The 17,656-nt window shown below is 41.2% G+C and overlaps 2 protein-coding genes across 2 annotated transcripts in view; one reads left to right on the top strand and one right to left on the bottom strand.

The window, feature by feature from the left end:
- Window positions 1-3,151: 3,151 nt before the first annotated feature.
- LOC133472125 (zinc finger protein 37-like) lies at window positions 3,152-6,055 on the top strand. Its single transcript, XM_061762522.1, has 2 exons — window positions 3,152-3,623; window positions 4,013-6,055. The coding sequence occupies exons 1-2, from the start codon at window positions 3,431-3,433 to the stop codon at window positions 4,894-4,896; spliced, it is 1,077 nt and encodes a 358-aa protein (XP_061618506.1). The 5' UTR covers window positions 3,152-3,430; the 3' UTR covers window positions 4,897-6,055.
- An 8,192-nt stretch (window positions 6,056-14,247) lies between these two features.
- Window positions 14,248-17,656, bottom strand: part of LOC133472066 (C-Jun-amino-terminal kinase-interacting protein 1-like) — a 46,796-nt gene continuing 43,387 nt past the window's right edge. The window contains exons 10-12 of the mRNA XM_061762400.1: window positions 17,540-17,610; window positions 16,873-16,971; window positions 14,248-15,988 (exon numbers count right to left, since the gene is read on the bottom strand). Of these exons, the coding sequence (XP_061618384.1) occupies window positions 15,916-15,988; window positions 16,873-16,971; window positions 17,540-17,610 (243 nt within the window). The 3' untranslated portion in view covers window positions 14,248-15,915. The remainder of the gene's footprint in view (window positions 15,989-16,872; window positions 16,972-17,539; window positions 17,611-17,656) is intronic.

Here is a 17,656-nt window from a genome sequence, read left to right as displayed (position 1 = left end):
AGTTTAGAATGTCAGCTTTTATTTCATGGTATTTACATCTAGATGTGTTAAACAACTCAGGACAGTGGACCATGAAATAAAAGCTGGAATTCTGAACTTTTGTCTCATGTTCATCTTTTGATCAGAAACCCAAATGTCTTCGGTATACAACAAAAACAAAGAAATTGACCTTGCCGTTCCAATACTTTTGTAGGGGGCTGAACATGCAAGTGACAGATACAGTAAACTGTGTCCACAACCCTGGGCTGTGAAGCAGTACTGGACAGTTGATCATTTGCAACCTGTCAGCATTGAAAGAATATTAACTTTTGTTTATTTTTAGATTTTTTGTTTTTAGCAATTTTTATCTGACACTGTTGGAGCATGTGGTTAGTCCATCTGCTTCACAATCAGTTGGAGGTTTGAGATTTAAATTTTGGCCCCGACAGTATGTGGAGTTTCCATGTTCAGTGCATCGGTGGGTCTTCCTGACCTGGTTTGGGAGATCAGGATTCAAGACACAACTAATATTCTGTGAATGTTAAGATGAGCTGGCACGGTGGTCGACTGGTTAGCACGTCTACCTCACAGTTCTGAGGACGGGGGTTCAAATCCTGGCCCCGCCTGTGTGGAGTTTGCATGTTCTTCCCGTGCCTGGGTAGGTTTTCTCCGGGCACTCCGGTTTCCTCCCACATCCCTAAACAATGCATGGCATGGTAGATTGATTGAAGACTCTCAATTGCCCGTAGGTGTGAATGTGAGTGCGAATGGTTGTTTGTTTATATGTGCCCTGCGATTGGCTGGCGACCAGTTCGGGGTGTACCCCGCCTCTCGCCCGAAGATAACTGGGATAGACTCCAGCACGCCCACCACCCTAGTGAGGATAAGTGGGGAAAGAAAATGGATGGATGGATGGATGGATGTTCAGATGAACTTTCACGGATGTGCCACCAAGAATGGAAGTTGAATGAAATATTTCCATATACATTGTGACAAATGCACTTTATGTAAGTATACTGCATATATGTATACAATTATACAATTTAATTTTTTATTTTACACGTGTGTGTGTGTATATATATATATATATATATACACACAGTGACCCTCACCGAATGATTACTGGAAAGCTAGAAGCAGACCCAGTTCCATGTTTGCTGAATGAAAAGGTTGACAATGCTATTAGTTCACTTAAGGCCGGAAAAGCTTGTGGTTTTGATGAAATTTCTGGTGAAATGCTTAAAGCGGGAGGGAACGAACTTAATAAGATCCTTATAAAACTATTTAAACGCTGCTTGGACTTGCAAGAAGTACCGGCGACACGGAAAGACGCAGAAATCATTTTGCTACATAAATCAGGCGATAAAATGGACCTAAGAAATAATCGCCCAATAAGCCTGCTCTCAACGATTTATAAAGTCTTTGCAAAGTTATTGGACATACGAATTGGAATCAAACTCAGTGAATCACAGCCGATAGAGCAAGCGGGTTTTCGTACTATGCACCACATACAGACTGTTCAATAAATAATCGAACGACACAACGTGTACAAAATGCCTCTGTGTGTAGCCTTCATCGACTATGAAAAAGCGTTTGACTCATTCACCACCACTTTGATACTGCAGGCGCTAGTAAATCAAGGGATGGAGCCGACCTATATCAACATTCTACAATCAATATACAACGATTCTTCAGGTTCAATACGAATTGATGTTGAAAGAGTGCGAATAAGTCTAGGAAAAGGGGTCAGGGAAGGTGACACTGTTTCCAAAGCTATTTACAGCTTGCCTTGAACAAATATTTAAAAAGCTCAATTGGGAAAATTAAGGACTAAAAATTAACGGCGCTTATTTGAGCCATCTGCGTTTGACAGACGACATCATTTCATTCTCCTACGATGCTGAACAACTACAGCGTCGTATTCAGGAATGAGAGTTAGAAAGCCGTCGCTCAGGTCTGAAAATGAACAAAAGCAAAACGAAGGTCAAGGTTCAACCGTTACTGTCCACAAAAAGATATCAAAATGCATGACTATGTCCTCGACGCCATTGACAACTGCATCTATTTTGGCCAACTTGTAACAACGAATGGAAATACAAGCACTGAAGTTGAACGCCGCATAAATCTTGCCTGGCAGGCTTATGGAAGGCTTATTGTTATATTCAAGAACAATCTTCCCATTAGCTTGAAAAGAAAAGTTTTCGATCAATGTATCTTACCAGTCCTCGCTCACGGTAGTGAAACTCGGACTACAAATGCCAAAGTTATACAAAGGCTCTGTGTAACCCAAAGGAACATGGAACACCAAATGTTGAAAATAAGCATTCGCGACAAGAAAAGATGCAGTTGGATAAGACAGTAGACGCTAGTTACCGACGTCATTAAAAAAATAAAAAGCCTTAAATGGAAATGGGCTGGCCACGTTGCCCGAAGAGCTGCACTTGATGTGAGTATTATGCGTGTGGATTGCAATTTATGTAGGTATATTTGCATTTACTATGTGAGTAATACACCTATGTTACTGTATCGGTGTGAACAATGTAATTCATGTGGGTATAGGTGTGTATACCGTTTGAATAATGCACTTTGTTACTATATAGGTGTCTAGAATGGAATTTGTGTATATACAGTATGCATATATAGTTTGCAGTACTGTCCTACTCTTAATTTTCTGTTATACCTGACACAGGGATTACAAATAGAAATTAGCTACAAAGCTATAATCGGCATTGAGCATCTCCACTCTTTAGTTTGTTTTCTGTACAGGGTCCTTAATAAATAAAACAAAATTAATATTTAAATTACAAGATGCAATAGAAACCATAAAAGCCTGTTTGTGTAAGAGAGAGCTGAACAGTTCACTTTTTTAGGAAAACGTCCGACAGGGTTGTGTGACAGGTGCCAAGAAAAAGAAACAGTGGAACATCATGGTAAAATGTAACTTTACCAAGAAAAGGAAGTAAATGATAGAAGGAACGAGGGCAGAAAAAATAAAGAAAGAACCAATATTATAAAGAACATACTCGAGTGGAATAAAGGGAAGTGGAATTCGCTATCTCAATACTTTCATAGGACTTGTAGTGTAGATGGGAAATGAATGGAGAAGAGTGAAACCAAAAGATGGCGGTCATGCAACGCAACGGAAGACAAAATGCTCAAGAAGAAAACATGCTGCGCATGCGTCGCCATTTAGCGCAGCCATTTTAAGCAAGGCGTAACGACAAAACTTGACAGGAAGACTGCTCAGCCGCCGAGTTTGTGTCGTACTCTGTACAAACTTTGGTCGTAGCAGACATAAGTTTTTATTCGTTCCCGGAGAAACTCGTCGGAGTGTGACGCTCAAGCTAGCTTAGCGTGCTAGCTTAGCGTGCTAGCTGCCAGCAAAGACGCGCGGATGTGATCAGAGCGTCCATTGCTCTGCAGAGATCAAGTGCTGAGATTAGCGTGTGAAATGTGTAAGGTACGAATGCTGAGGGCGTTGGTGAACGACCGACTAAGTGCTGCTGTCGAAGAAATATTCGGAGCGTTTGAAAGAACCTTAGCGGAGTACGAGGAGGAACTTTGTCGGACGAAAGAGGAAAACGAGCGACAACGTCAACTACTGGACGCTGTTTTCAAGTCTCAAGATGACCCACACAGAGAAGGTTTGTTGAATTCTTACTCTTGCGCAGTAGCTTAATTATTTTTTCATTATTTTTTAAATGTCAAGTAGCATATCACATCACATGACATCAGAGTAAGCATTCCTATTGAGTACTCAAAAGCCGCCACCAGAAATATTTTTAAAAATATTTATTTTAAATCTTTATTGTACAATCAAAAAATGTCATACATTCAACAAGAATTCGTTCTCCTTCCATGGATTTGGCGTGCGTATTATAGAAAAAGCTTTAAAAATGTGGACATGTTATGTTTACAGCAAATGCCTGGGGATGGGTTCCACAGAAAAAAAGCGGCGGGGGTATACTGCAATAACACACAGCAAAGCTTGACTTTTCCAAACGATGTGTATTTGTCTTCTTGTTTCCTGCAGACGTCAGTGAAGAAGATGTTCGTCCTGAGCAGCAGGAGTGGAGCTCCAGGGTGGAGCAGGAGGAGCCAGAATCCCCCCACGTTAAAGAGGAAGAGGAGGGAGAGCAACTTAACGGACCAGAGTTGCCAGTGATTCGTGTCATTGTGAAGAGGGAAGATGCTGCAGACAAAAGTCAGAGTGAGCAGAACATTAGGCCGGCGCCTCCGACCAGCAGCTCACGTCAACACATGACAACAAAAGGAGTTGAAGACCACCATGGTGGATCCCAAGTCGACAGCCTCTTAGCGCCGCTCTCCGATAGTGACGACACAACGTCACACTCTCATGACACTGATGATGAACACACTAAAGATGCTACGAAATGTCTCACAGACAACAAGCACTTAAAATGCTCTCAGTGTGACAAAACGTTTTACGACAATAGTAATCTGAAAAGACACATGAGAAGTCACACAGGAGAGAAACCGTACGTCTGCTCAGTTTGTGGTAAAACATTTGCTCACAAGGGAAATTTGACAACACACACAAGAACACACACTGGAGAGAAACCATTTTCCTGCTCAGTCTGCAGCACAAAATTTAGTGATCATTCTGTACTGATTCGACACATGAGAAGACACACTGGGGAGAAACCTTTTACTTGTTTGCTGTGTGGGAAAGGATTCCTTGTGAAAGGATCTTTAAAAGCACACACAAGAACACACACTGGGGAAAAGCCTTTTACATGCTCAGTTTGTGGTAAAACATTCTCTCAAAACTCACATTTGAGAACACACACAAGGACGCACACTGGAGAAAAATCTTATTCTTGCTCAGTCTGCAACACAACATTTGGAGGTCGAGCTGCTTTATTTTGGCACATGACAACACACCATGGACATTGATCATCAATTTATTAAAAGATTAACTTGAAAAAGACAATAATTAGTTCTGGTGAATTGTGCTTTGAACTTCTGCGCTGGTCATGTAGTGGTACATGCTGCTGCTTTGCATTCGGATAGCACAGGTTAGATTCCCAGTTAGTGTAGAAATTCCCAAGCCTGGATAAAAATAGGTGGGTTGCATCAAGAAGGGCCAAACAAGTCATTCTCTATGGCAACCCCTGACATGGAAAAGATGAAAATCTCTTTTAGTGTGCTTCCAACTTCTCTTAAAGTGTCTAACAAACACAAGTATGTGGGTGAGAAGAGCTGCAAAACCTTGATAAACTGCGAAGACTTGGAGAAACTTTGACTTTCTAACAACAGTACCGCTCTTTGATTGTTGAGGTAGGAACATCATACTGACATACTTTAATTTTGAATTAATGTTGTCATCAAAAGGATACCTTGCGTCTTCGGGACTATCAAAGTGTACATTTGAATTACTAAGGAGATTTTTTTCTTAAACTAATTTAGTCTATTATAGCCAGAATGTGATATTCTAAATATTATGTATAATTAATTACCGGTAATGTTATTAATTGATATACGGTTGGTTTCCCGACTTAAATAATAAGGATCTAGGGGCACAAGGCCTTGACCAAAAGGAAGCGGAAAACAAACTGTGGTTATTGGGTTCCTCCTTGCAAAATCAGAAAATAAGAAACGTCATCAAGAGACCGAGGCAAAGTTAGAAAGATTTTTGCAGCTTTTTGAGAAAATGGTGGACAAAATGTAACTATTGTATAATAACATTTTTTAAATGTTATTATGTATATTGGATACATATTTGTATATTTGTGCTGGTTGTTATTGTATGCTACTGATTGACCTGTGAAATGTTACAGTTTGACAAAATGTGTTGCTTCTACAAAGAGGTATTCCTGATACAAATTGGATACAAATTATGTAGAAATGAATGCAACTTATCTTGTGGTAGTAGCCATTTAGTATAAACAATTTCAAAATACCAGTCAACTTTGTTTTCACACAAAAGGAAGTTTTTCGGACAATTGACCCATTTTCTTCAATTTTGGGAGAAAAAAAATACACTACACTGTTTGATCTTAAAATGTACAAGTCAATGAAAGCTGGCAGCAAATAAAATATAAACACATGAGAATTTTGCCTTATCCAGTGTGGACGCTGTCAAAAATTACTACAGCCAGTCTGTCCCTTGTAGGGTTGCCTTATGCTTCATTGCGTGCAACTTGTTCACATGGAGGCTGGGGGTCAAGGTCATCTCCTGCAATATCCTCATCAGGAACCACCACGTCCCTATTATCAATTCCCACACTGTGCAGGAAGGCACAGGCTGAGGCGCAAAGGTGGGCTTCACTTTTGAGTGTTCGGAAAGCGTTGACCTATTTTGTCTTTATCATCCCAAACACTGTTAATTACACTTCCATGCTATGGAATGGTAGTAGTTGAACTGTTGCTGGACTTTTCCGTAAACAGGTTGCTTATATGGTGTGGTCAGCCACAGAGTATCCACCATCATCTAGGACAGGGGTGGCATACTCATGTTTGTCGGGGGCCATTTTGTAGTTACGGTTTCCCTCAGAGGACCGTTATGACTGTGAAACCATCAAAATCTTTAATCGCCTCATCATATTTACATATGAAATTTATGAACTAGTTTTGGAATCAGAAATCAAGGCTAATGGGTTTTTCAACTATTGTTCATGTTTGGTAACACAAAAATGCTTGCAGTATCTCAACGTTATCATTTATGATATATGACTACTTGAAATTCCGGTGGCGGCACGGTGGACGACTGGTTAGAGCGTCAGCCTCACAGTTCTGAGGACCTGGGTTCAATCCCCGGCCCCGCCTGTGTGGAGTTTGCATGTTCTCCCTGTGCCTGCGTGGGTTTTCTCCGGGGACTCCGGTTTCCTCCCACATCCCAAAAACATGCATGAATTGGAGACTCTAAATTGCCCGTAGGCATGACTGTGAGTGCGAATGGTTGTTTGTTCCTATGTGCCGTGCGATTGGCTGGCAACCAGTTCAGGGTGTACCCCGCCTCCTGCCCGATGACAGCTGGGATAGGCTCCAGCACGCCCGTGACCCTAGTGAGGAGAAGCGGCTCAGAAAATGGATGGATGGATGGATGAAATTCCGGTGCAGATTTTAACAAGAAACATGGAAGATTTGCCTTCGTGGGCAACATAAAATCAAGTGGCGGGCCGGATCTGGCCCCCGGGCCTTGAGTTTTACACATGTGACCGAGGAGAATGTAGCCAAGTGGAGGGAAACGGTGAGCGCTATAGAATGGGCTCTTCTTCACAACTGGTGTCCCTGCCAAAAATTCCATTTGCATAATATATTGCCTGTAGTAGAAACCCTTGTATTTATGATAGCCTAATCCATCTGGTGAATTTTTGGGTGGTTTAATGCCCATGTGGCTTCCATCTATAACCACCACCACATTTACAAATACAAGTGTTCCTGACAATTTGACAAACCCTTCTCCAGCTAGCGTCAAGCACCTAGTGCGAAGGAGATGCCTTTGAAAGGCATTTGTACACTTTGTAAAGTGCGCCCACACTCATAGTTGCCTATGATTTTGGAAAATAATAGAAATGCTCCCTCCAATATAATCAGTAGTGCTTCCAATGGAGAAGGACACTTGTCAGCCAAGGATGGTTTTGTGGCACTGGTGAGTCACTCAGGAAGTGGCAACCACAGATATAAATAGGTTGATAGGACACGCCCCTTTTAACTGGCGTGCCTATACTAAACTATGGAGGTCAGTCGGTTCTGGAAATGTTTTCCAATGTGTTCAAATGCGAGGTGAGATGGCAAATAACGATTTATGGACAGAATAGTTGATAGCCCTCTCTTAATGTACACAACCTGTCACTCTTGTTAATGTAAGAAAAGCCCACAGTGGTCACAGAAATACAGTAACTTGAATCTGACAAAACTAATATCCATCCATCCATTTTCCTCCATAGCGCTTAGCCTCACTAGGGTGCTGTCCATTTCTTCTGATCATCCTTAAAATGGTTCTACACCTTCATTGGAGTCCAGCTGTGTTTGATTATAGTGATTGGACTTGATTAGGAAAGCCACACACCTGTCTATATAAGACCTTACAGCTCACAGTGCATATGTCAGAGCAAATGAGAATCATGAGGTCAAAGGAACTGTCTGAAGAGCTCAGAGACAAAATTGAGCAATCGGGGGAGAAGAGCCTTGGTGAGAGAGGTAAAGAAGAACCCAAAGATCACTGTGGCTGAGCTCCAGAGAAAGTTCAAGAAAGTCAACCATCACTGCAGCCCTCCACCAGTTGGGGCTTTATGGCAGAGTGGCCCGACGGAAGCCTCTCCTCAGTGCAACACACATGAAAGCCCGCATAGAGTTTGCTAAAAAAAAACCTGAAAGACTCCCAAGATGGTGAGAAATAAGATTCTCTGGTCTGATGAGTCCAAGATAGGACTTTTTGGCCTTATTTCTAAGTGGCATGTGTGGACAAAACCAGGCACTGCTCATCACCTGTCCAATACAGTCCCAACAGTGAAGCATGATGGTGGCAGCATCATGCTGTGGGTGTGTTTTTCAGCTGCAGGGACAAGGGGACCGGTTGCAATCGAAGGAAAGATGAATGCGGCCAAGTACAGGGATATCTTGGACGAAAACCTTCTCTAGAGTGCTCAGAACCTCAGACTGGGCCGAAGGGTCACCTTAAAAATGACAATGACCCTAAGCACACAGCTAAAATACCAAAGGAGTGGCTTCAGAACAACTCCGTGACTGTTTTTGAATGGCCCAGCCAGAGCCCTGACTTAAACCCAATTGAGCATCTCTGGAAAGACCTGAAAATGGCCGTCCACCAACGTTCACCATCAAACCTGACAGAACTGGAGAGGGTCAGCAAGGAGAAATGGCAGATCCCCAAATCCAGGTGTGAAAAACTTGTTGCATCATTCCCAAAAAGACTCATGGCTGTATTAGCTCAAAAGGGTGCTTTGACTAAACACTGAGCAAAGGGTCTGAATACTTAAAGCTGTGTGATATTTTAGTTTTTCTTTTTTAATGAATCTGCAACAATTCCGTTTTTTTTCCTGTCAATATGGGGTGCTGGTTAATTAAAGACTCTAAATTGCCTGTAGGTGTGAATCTGAGTGTGAATGGTTGTTTGTTTGTGTGGCCTGCGATTGGCTGGCAACCAGTTCAGGGTGTAACCCGCCTCCTGCCCGATGATAGCTGGGATAGGCTCCAGTGCTCCCGCGACCCTCGTGAGGATGGATGGAAGACCGTAAATGATTTTAGCAAATGGCTGCAATATAAAAAAGAGGGAAACATTTAAGGGGGTCTGAATACTTTCCATACCCACTGTATACACTCTTTTTTTTTTTTTGTCTTCTTTGTTGGTATGGATATTGAACAAGTTACATAATTGCTAATGTCTATTATAGTCTTCCTTGTGAAATGGCATTGCCTGAAATAAATGACATTTCATAATAACAATAAGAATAAATAATAATAATGCAACTGTGGATTAAATATCGAAGCTTACGGTCATTGTCGAGCTGTATGCTGGTTTCATTGAAGTGATTGAATGGGAGCGGAGTACCATCTTGTTAAAATTTATTATCTTATTTTTACCCATGTCCCCTCCTCTAGAGTTGTGAGTCGCCAATTGTCATTCACGCCCACAAGATCAGGGATCCTATCAGAGCAAAGCTTATTTATATGCCAAATTTTAATGAAAAACTCGGCTGTTTCAACTGCCACGTACAGTAGCTTGAAAAAGGGCATCCTTGCCATCTTTAACCCAAATTATCTTGCAAACCTGATAAAAGGACATCAAACGATCAAAGATTATATAAAAGAAATCATTTAAAAAAATTTTGATGGCATGGGGCTTTTAAATAAATGTAACAAGACTCAAATGTAGCACCTTACTACCCACCTCTGCATATCAACTGTGAGAAAACCACTGCATTTCTTCTGGTCTGGGTCATTTCAGTGCAATGTGACAACTGGTTCTGGACGCTTCCTGAGCAGTTTTTTTTAATCTGCTGTCCCAAGTTTGAAACACAATGTTGTGCAGGATGGGCACATGCATCCAATTGCCACACACTTGGTAAGAGTTAAGTGAAACAAAACATTGCTTTTATGCAGTTCTTGGTTTACCCCAAATTATTGGAGCGACAGATTTATTATTTTGTTTGCCTCTTCCACTAAAACTTCTAATTCCGTCACGTTAACTTAATTTTTACCCTGTGGGGCTCTAATTGTCCAAGGTGCAAACAAATAAGAGCTACCTCAGGCACAAAACCCTCTGACCCACTTATACACCTGTTGTCACCAGCCCAACCTGTTTGAGTGAATGGACAGGCAATTTAGCACCAGCTATGTGGAATCTTCGTAAAAGATTGCAATCTCAGTGGATCACTTGCAACACGCCCACAAACAGCATGGGCAATATGTCGGCGTGAGTACGTAATTTAGCACCTGCTATTTGGTATCTTAATAAATCAGGCCTGAAATGTTGATGAGCAAAAAAGCAAACAAAAGAAGCATAGACTTCAGCTTCACCAGGAAAAAAAAAAAGCATGTTGGCTTCATAGGGTCAAAAGCAATGGACTTCTTCATAAAAGCTAAACATATGATGAGTTATTGAGGGCTCAGATTTACCCTTTGCCTGTTACACATATTCTGCAACATGACAAGCAAAACAAGTAGTGCGTAATAATATAATGCATCTTATGTACAGCGCTAACAAATGTATTGGACTGCCTGTCTTAAAGGCCATCAAGCACTATGAAATACTTTAATGCACTTTCATTTCAGCGATCCCTTTAATTCTTTAATTTGTTTATGTTCAGCAGGAATGAGGAATCTTCAATTGAATTCACCTTTTCACCCACAAATTGGAGCTGGCTTACCTGGTCAGCAATTAAACAAACATTTAACCAATACAATAAATGTTTATGTTCAGAAATGCAAGTAAATTATATATCATTTGTCATTTTAATCAAGAAAAAAAAATGAAGAGCTTAACACATTAAATTTTTTTTTGTAAAACACTAAATGAAATGAATGAATAACAAGAAGCATATTATAGAATTTCAGTGTTAAAAATATCATTTTGGTTAAAGAGCTTCTACACATACTGGTGAATTAAGCATTACATTGTCATAAAACAATTTGGTAACTACCAATGTTTTTTTCTGGCAACTTAGAAAGTTGTTTTTTTGCATCACCGTTGAGCTGTGAAGTTGCATCATTCAACATCACCACTTTGCATCACTGTTGAGCTGTGAAGTTGCATCATTCAGCATCACCACTATTGCTTACTCCACAGCTCTATGACGTGTTTATAGTCTGTGGTACTGTGCCAAGACCAGATGTTTGAGAAAGTTTTTGTGGCACCATACTTCATTTAAGCACGGTGTACAGAAATGTTACATCTCCTAATCCTCACACTTCTGCTCAGTGAAAGTATGTCAAGTCCTGTACTGAGAAGGTAATATTATAAATCTTAACATCACTGTTAAAAAGTGAAAATACTTTGTTAGAATGTTTAGCATGGCCCATGTTGCAGTGTCTGACAATGACCAATCTAACTTAATCCAAGCAGCATCTTAAAATTCTGCCTTTGTTTTTTTTGGTTGTTGTATTGTGGAACCTGCAATAATAGAAACATCTCTTGCTATTTATGCAACTAGGGTCATGTATTTTTTTTTTGTCCTACCCCCCCCCCCCCCCCCCCCCCCCCCCCAGAACTAACAACCATGAAGCAAAAATTGAGTTTCATTACTCCAGCAACCTTCAGCCATATGATAGACATACTGATGGTGAGGCAGCCTCTTGCTTCTCAATTCAATAAAGTTGCTTAACAGTGGTTACTGGGAGCTTATCCCTTATCATACACACAGCTCTTTAAAATGTTCCTTTGTATTTGGATTTTCACTGCTAAGCAGAAAAATGTACTATAATCTTTTTATTACAGATTATGGTGAGAAACCGCTGCCTGACCCACATGACGAAAATCCTTTCTACCCAAACCTGGAGAATGATTATTGAAGGAAACTCCTTGTCAGCCTTGCAGATGCTCCTTAGACAGAATTCCCCATTTTAAACTTATTCTAACTGTTTCACTATTGCTACCTGTGTTGTACAAATAAAATCTCAGCAATTCTTAAGACTGTCACTGTAACAACAAGGTTGCAGACACATTATCAGAGGCCAGGGCCTTGCTCCTGAGACACACATTGAGAGCTTCCTCTCCTATAATTGAGCATCAAACATATTGGACTATTCATTGACTGTGCAACGTGCGCATCTTGAGATTCATGCTTAGATATGCTAATACGTCTTAAGTTGTGGGACGGGGATCCAATGTGATTTTGGTGAATCTGATCCGTGCAAATGAAAGCAGAAAGACACGCAAGGTCCTCGGACGTAAGTGGTGAATGACTGATTTACCCCTGGACTTTACACATCATTTTGGAGTAATGGCAATTTTTTCGGAGGGGTTGATCATTGAGGTCCGCGGACACATTTAAGTCGCCAGCGATTTTTCCCCAGCTCATTCTGTATGTAGCAAGGGTATACCGCTAAGGTTCAATGCTCCAGTCATGCACAGGTCGCTGAGTCCTCTTTCGCATATATGATGTCACCGTGCGAGACTATTTGCGTCGCTTGGAAATGGTATGCAATAACCTGCTTCGACTGGAGAGGATTTTGTCCTCTATGATCCTGTGTAGACGCCTACACCATTTTAAATCTGCTGGGGTTACACTGGTCCACCAAAGTACCAAAACTGGGTCTAAACCGCCTGCTCACAGAGTGACCAGACAGATACACGAGCTCTGCAGACATGTGGGGTGGATCAGATGTATTTCATTCATAAATATGACAGCAGACATCGCACCCTATGAATTATTGTAGAAACCAGTTCATTGAACGGATCATCACCATCAATGTTGGCCCATTTTTATTTTATTTTTCACCCCATTGGCCAGCATACAGCTATGGGGGAGGGGTGCACATGCACAAACGATCGTGCATGGGTGGGGATAGATTCATTAAGTCCACGGACGTACACCGAGTTGCCAAAAGTATTCGTTCACATTCCTTCTGGGAAAGTTTTCCACAAGATTTAGGAGTGTGTGTATGGGAATTTATGACCATTTTTCCAGAAGGGCATTTGTGAGGTTACACACTGATATTGGACGAGAAGGCCTGGCTCTCAGTCTCCTCTCTAATTCATCCAAAAGTGTTCTATAGGGTTGAGGTCAGGATTGTGCTAACCAGTCAAGTTCAGCCACATCAAACTCTCTCATTTGTGTCTTTATGACCCTTGATTTGTGCACTGATGTCGGAACAGGAAGGGGCCATCCCCAAACTCTTCCTACAAAGTTGGAAATCTCCAAAATATTAGCCCCTGAGCTCCAGTGAAAGGAACTCTGAATGCTTCACCATACCAAGAGACTTTGGACAGTCAAACAGTTTGGGGATCACCCCTTCCTGTTCCAACATGTCTGTGCACCAGTGCACAAAGCAAATTCCATAAAGACATGAATGAAAGAATTTGGTATGGATGAACTTGACTGGCCTGCACAGAGTCCTGCCCTCAACCCGATAGAACACCTTTGGGTTGATTTCAAGCGGACAGTGAACCAGGACTTCTTCTCCAACATCAGTGTGTGACCTCACAAATACGCTTCTGGAAAAATGGTCATAAATTTCCATACACACACTCCTAAACCTTGCGGAAAACTTTCCCAGAAGTTAGGAGAGCGAAGAATGGGTAGGAATTCCCATGAACTCACTTCTAAACCTTGTTGAAAGCTTCTCACAAGAGTTGAGGCTATTATGGGATATCACTTAAAATCATCTGTGAGGTGCGCAAATACTTTTGGCAATATATAATATATTTAAGTTGCCCGCCATCATCACCATTAATTAATCACGTCGTCTTTTGCCACACCGGCCAAGTGACACATGGATTGCTCTCTCTATGCATGCATGACCCTCACTGCGCCTCACTTGAAGGGATTTAATGAATTAAATAAAGTCGGTTGTGTTTCGGCCCACTGGCGTAGACAACCCCTTTGGTTAAGTATGCACTAAGGAAAATAGAGCCCTCAGTGTACAACACACATGCACACAACGTAAAGTAATTTGTCATTTTTAATCAGGTCTGGGGGAGGTAAGTTATATTTGCTATTCAGTAGCAGTCAGGCACCATTTGTAACCATTTGTGCTGACCAGTTTTGAGAATTATTAGTGAAACGTGCAATTGAATGAATGTTTTCAACTTCTCATGATGTAATAATAACAGGACACAGGAAATTCATCTTAAAATTTTTTAAATAAAGAACACCTAAAAAAAAAAATCAAAAATAAATAGATTTGACTCACTACATGTTCAATTAGTACAATATTTATAATTACAGATATTAAATTTATGACAGATCTGTACACCTTTTGTGTAGCCCACTGCAGTCCATGTTGTGTCTGGCTGCTCGACTGACTGTACAAAGGTCACGACATGGTTAGCAACAGCAGATTTTGTTTATTCTCAGGAACTAACGGGGGACTTTAAGATAGCCAAATCCTTTAATGAGAATCCTGTATTTTAGAAACATTATGTTAAATATATATATGTCCCATAAAATGATCTGTTACAAATAAATGTTAGTGATAGCGGATGAAGAAAGCTGTTATGTGTCCCCACTGCAGAACAACTGCTGTGCTATTCATTCTTCTGTTCGGCTTCTCTTCTGATTTCCCTTCATTCAAAGACCATTCTCAGGGTAACAAAGACAAACTGAGAAACAAGGCATGCTTGGACAGTTCTGTAGCTCCAACAGAACCTGCACATGTTGCAGTACAGAACAGACTGTACCAATGCAGCATGTGAGGACCAGTGGGAGGAAAAAGCAATCAAAACACTACATCATCACAATCTTCGTTCACTCACACACTCAGTAGCATCATTTTGCATTATTTCAAATGTTGCGAACATGATGGATGAAGGTCTTGATCAATGATGAAAAAGAGGCACTAGTTGTGAAGTTCTCTGCTCCTGTGTACCTGCTGTATCATACTCCCTTAACTGAGATTTTGTCTTGATTCGGTCTAGACATGAAGTCCTTTGTCTGACATCCTCTTACACCACATAACTGCCTATTTCTAATATCCCTGGCATTAAAAGCCTTTTGTGATTCGAAACTTTAGTTTTTGTAACACACTAGTGAAACACAATGTGTCTGGATTCTAAAAATACAGCTGCAAGTTCCATCAGTGCTCTTCAGGATTAATACAATGTTATCATAGTTATGAAATGAATACCCAAAGTTGTCAGATCAGATCACACGTTCAACAGTTATTTGCATACAATCCCCAACTAATTATTTCTTCCTGCAATGTCAACTCTTATTTGGATTGGTAGATTCTTCCATTTCCCAGGGTGCTTTTCAGTTCACAGAAAGCCACCATGCATGAAACCTAGGAATTTTAGTCTTCTGCCTGCTCCTTTTGTTGTTGTGTCAATGCAAGGATGTTCGTTTGTTCATACACACCTCTAAATACTCAATATTGCAGGAAAAAGTTTCCCCCTGTTAACTTTACATCATATGTAAATACCACTGCCGTTTTTTTGTAATATATTTTTTTAAACTAGTGCTAGCACAAGGCAGTTCAGTTTCGTTTCCACCTTGTGAGGTGACTGCTACTTCGCTGACTGGCACCACAGAGGCTGCAGTGATGTGTGCTCCTCACGGACAGCCCGTGATCACCTCATTATCACCGATGCCATTTTGCATAATATTTCCAACACTCTTTTGGCTTCATCCCATCTCCTCTTGCCGCACAAACAACCTTTGAACACTACTACAGTCCACCTATTTTCCGGCTTGCTCCTCAGATATGTTGTTAGTTTCTTACGTGTGTCCTTCATGCAACATCGTGTTATGATAAGGTGTACTGTACAGGGCGGTGATTGAAGGCAGGACTAGACTACTCCAAGTAGATGTCTTCTGTGGGGCACGAAAACTCCACAAATTCTTTGTAATAGAAATGGAAGGCTTTCCTGTAAAACAAAGACATGGCAATTAAAAAAAAAAAATAGATAAAAAAAAAATATATATATTATTCGACACCTTATATCAAAACAGTTATGCAGAAATGTTTTAAGTTGTGAACAATTGTCCAATCTGTTTCCTGCAAAGGCATTAGGGCCACATTTGCCAACTGTCTATGACTGAGTCCAATAACATGTAATCTTCCTGAACAAAATGTTTGGAATATGAAGTAAGTACAAGCACATTATAGTGAAACTTCATTATAACCTGGTATAACGGATATCGAAGTAACGGACTGGTGCCGTGAGCCACAGGGCTAATTTACATGCACCCTGGTGCATGTGCTGGATTGCTACATTCTTGAAAATGGCAGATGTGGGTTCAAATCCTGGCTGGAGGAGGTCGCGGGTGTGCCTATCCCAGCTACCTCTGGGCGAAAGGCAGGGTACACCCTGAACTGGTCGGCAGCCAATCGCAGGGCACATAGAAACAAACAACCATTCGCACTCACGTTCACACCTACGGGCAATTTAGAGTCTTCAATTAACCTTCCATGTATGTTTTTGGGATGTGGAAGGAAACCGGAGTGCCCGGAGAAAACCCACGCAGGCACGGGGAGAACATGCAAACTCCACACAGTCGAGTCCTCAGAACTGTGAGGCAGATGTGCTAACCAGTCGCCCACAGTGCCGCCGCTGGAGGATGTTAACTTGGATTAACTCTTCAAACATTTTCAAGAGTTTTTAAACTATTTATTTACAGTGATTTTGTACTGTATTGTCTGTTTTAGGCCACAAAAAACAATAATTTTGTACTGTATGCTTGTATTTAGGTCATGAAAAGAAGTACTTCAATATAAGTGACAATTGGCTGCAACGGACAATTAACTTACCCTACTGACTCTGCAACAGCCTTGGTGGAGTCCTCAGACACAAACACATGGCAAGCAAATCTCTTGTCTGCCGGGTGCTTGGTTATGAAACCAAAATATCTGCAGGGAGGCAACAAATGAGAAGAGTCATCATTCCGAGATATTTCAACTCAGTGAACCCTGTCATGGATGCTATTGCAGTGGAGGGATGTAATCCTATTTCATTAACAAACAACAAAGAACTAACTAAAACCTTAAAATAAAATGGAAGGAATGATGTTGGAGCCACGGTGGCATGTTCTCCCCGTGCCTGCGTGGGTTTTCTCCGGGCACTGCGGGTTCCTCGCACATCCCAAAAACATGCATGAATTGGAGACTCTAAATTGCCCGTAGGTGTGAATGTGAGTGTGAATGGTTGTTTGTTTGTATGTGCCCTGCGATTGGCTGGCAACCAGTTTAGGGTGTACCCTGCCTCCTGCCCGATGATAGCTGGGATAGGCTCCAGCACACCCGCGACCCTAGTGAGGAGTAGCGGCTCAGAAAATGGATGGATGGATGGAATGATGTTGGAAAAAAACAGAGTAAAATAATCCTGACAACAATGTGGTTCTAAAAAGAAACAAACAAAACAAACAGAATAGATGAGAGAAGAAATTGGAGGGTTTGAGTTACAGTTTGGTTGACTTACTTGCAGTTTTTGGGGTGATAACCACAGAAGGAGATGTTTTTTAACTGGAAAAAGTGGCTGCACTCGTTACTCTGACAGAGATATAAAAGTAAGAAGAGTTAAGCGCAGAAAGAGGAA

This window comes from Phyllopteryx taeniolatus, chromosome 2, assembly GCF_024500385.1.
Source record: "Phyllopteryx taeniolatus isolate TA_2022b chromosome 2, UOR_Ptae_1.2, whole genome shotgun sequence".
Lineage (NCBI taxonomy): Eukaryota > Metazoa > Chordata > Actinopteri > Syngnathiformes > Syngnathidae > Phyllopteryx > Phyllopteryx taeniolatus.
This window is presented reverse-complemented; position numbering and strand designations above follow the sequence as displayed.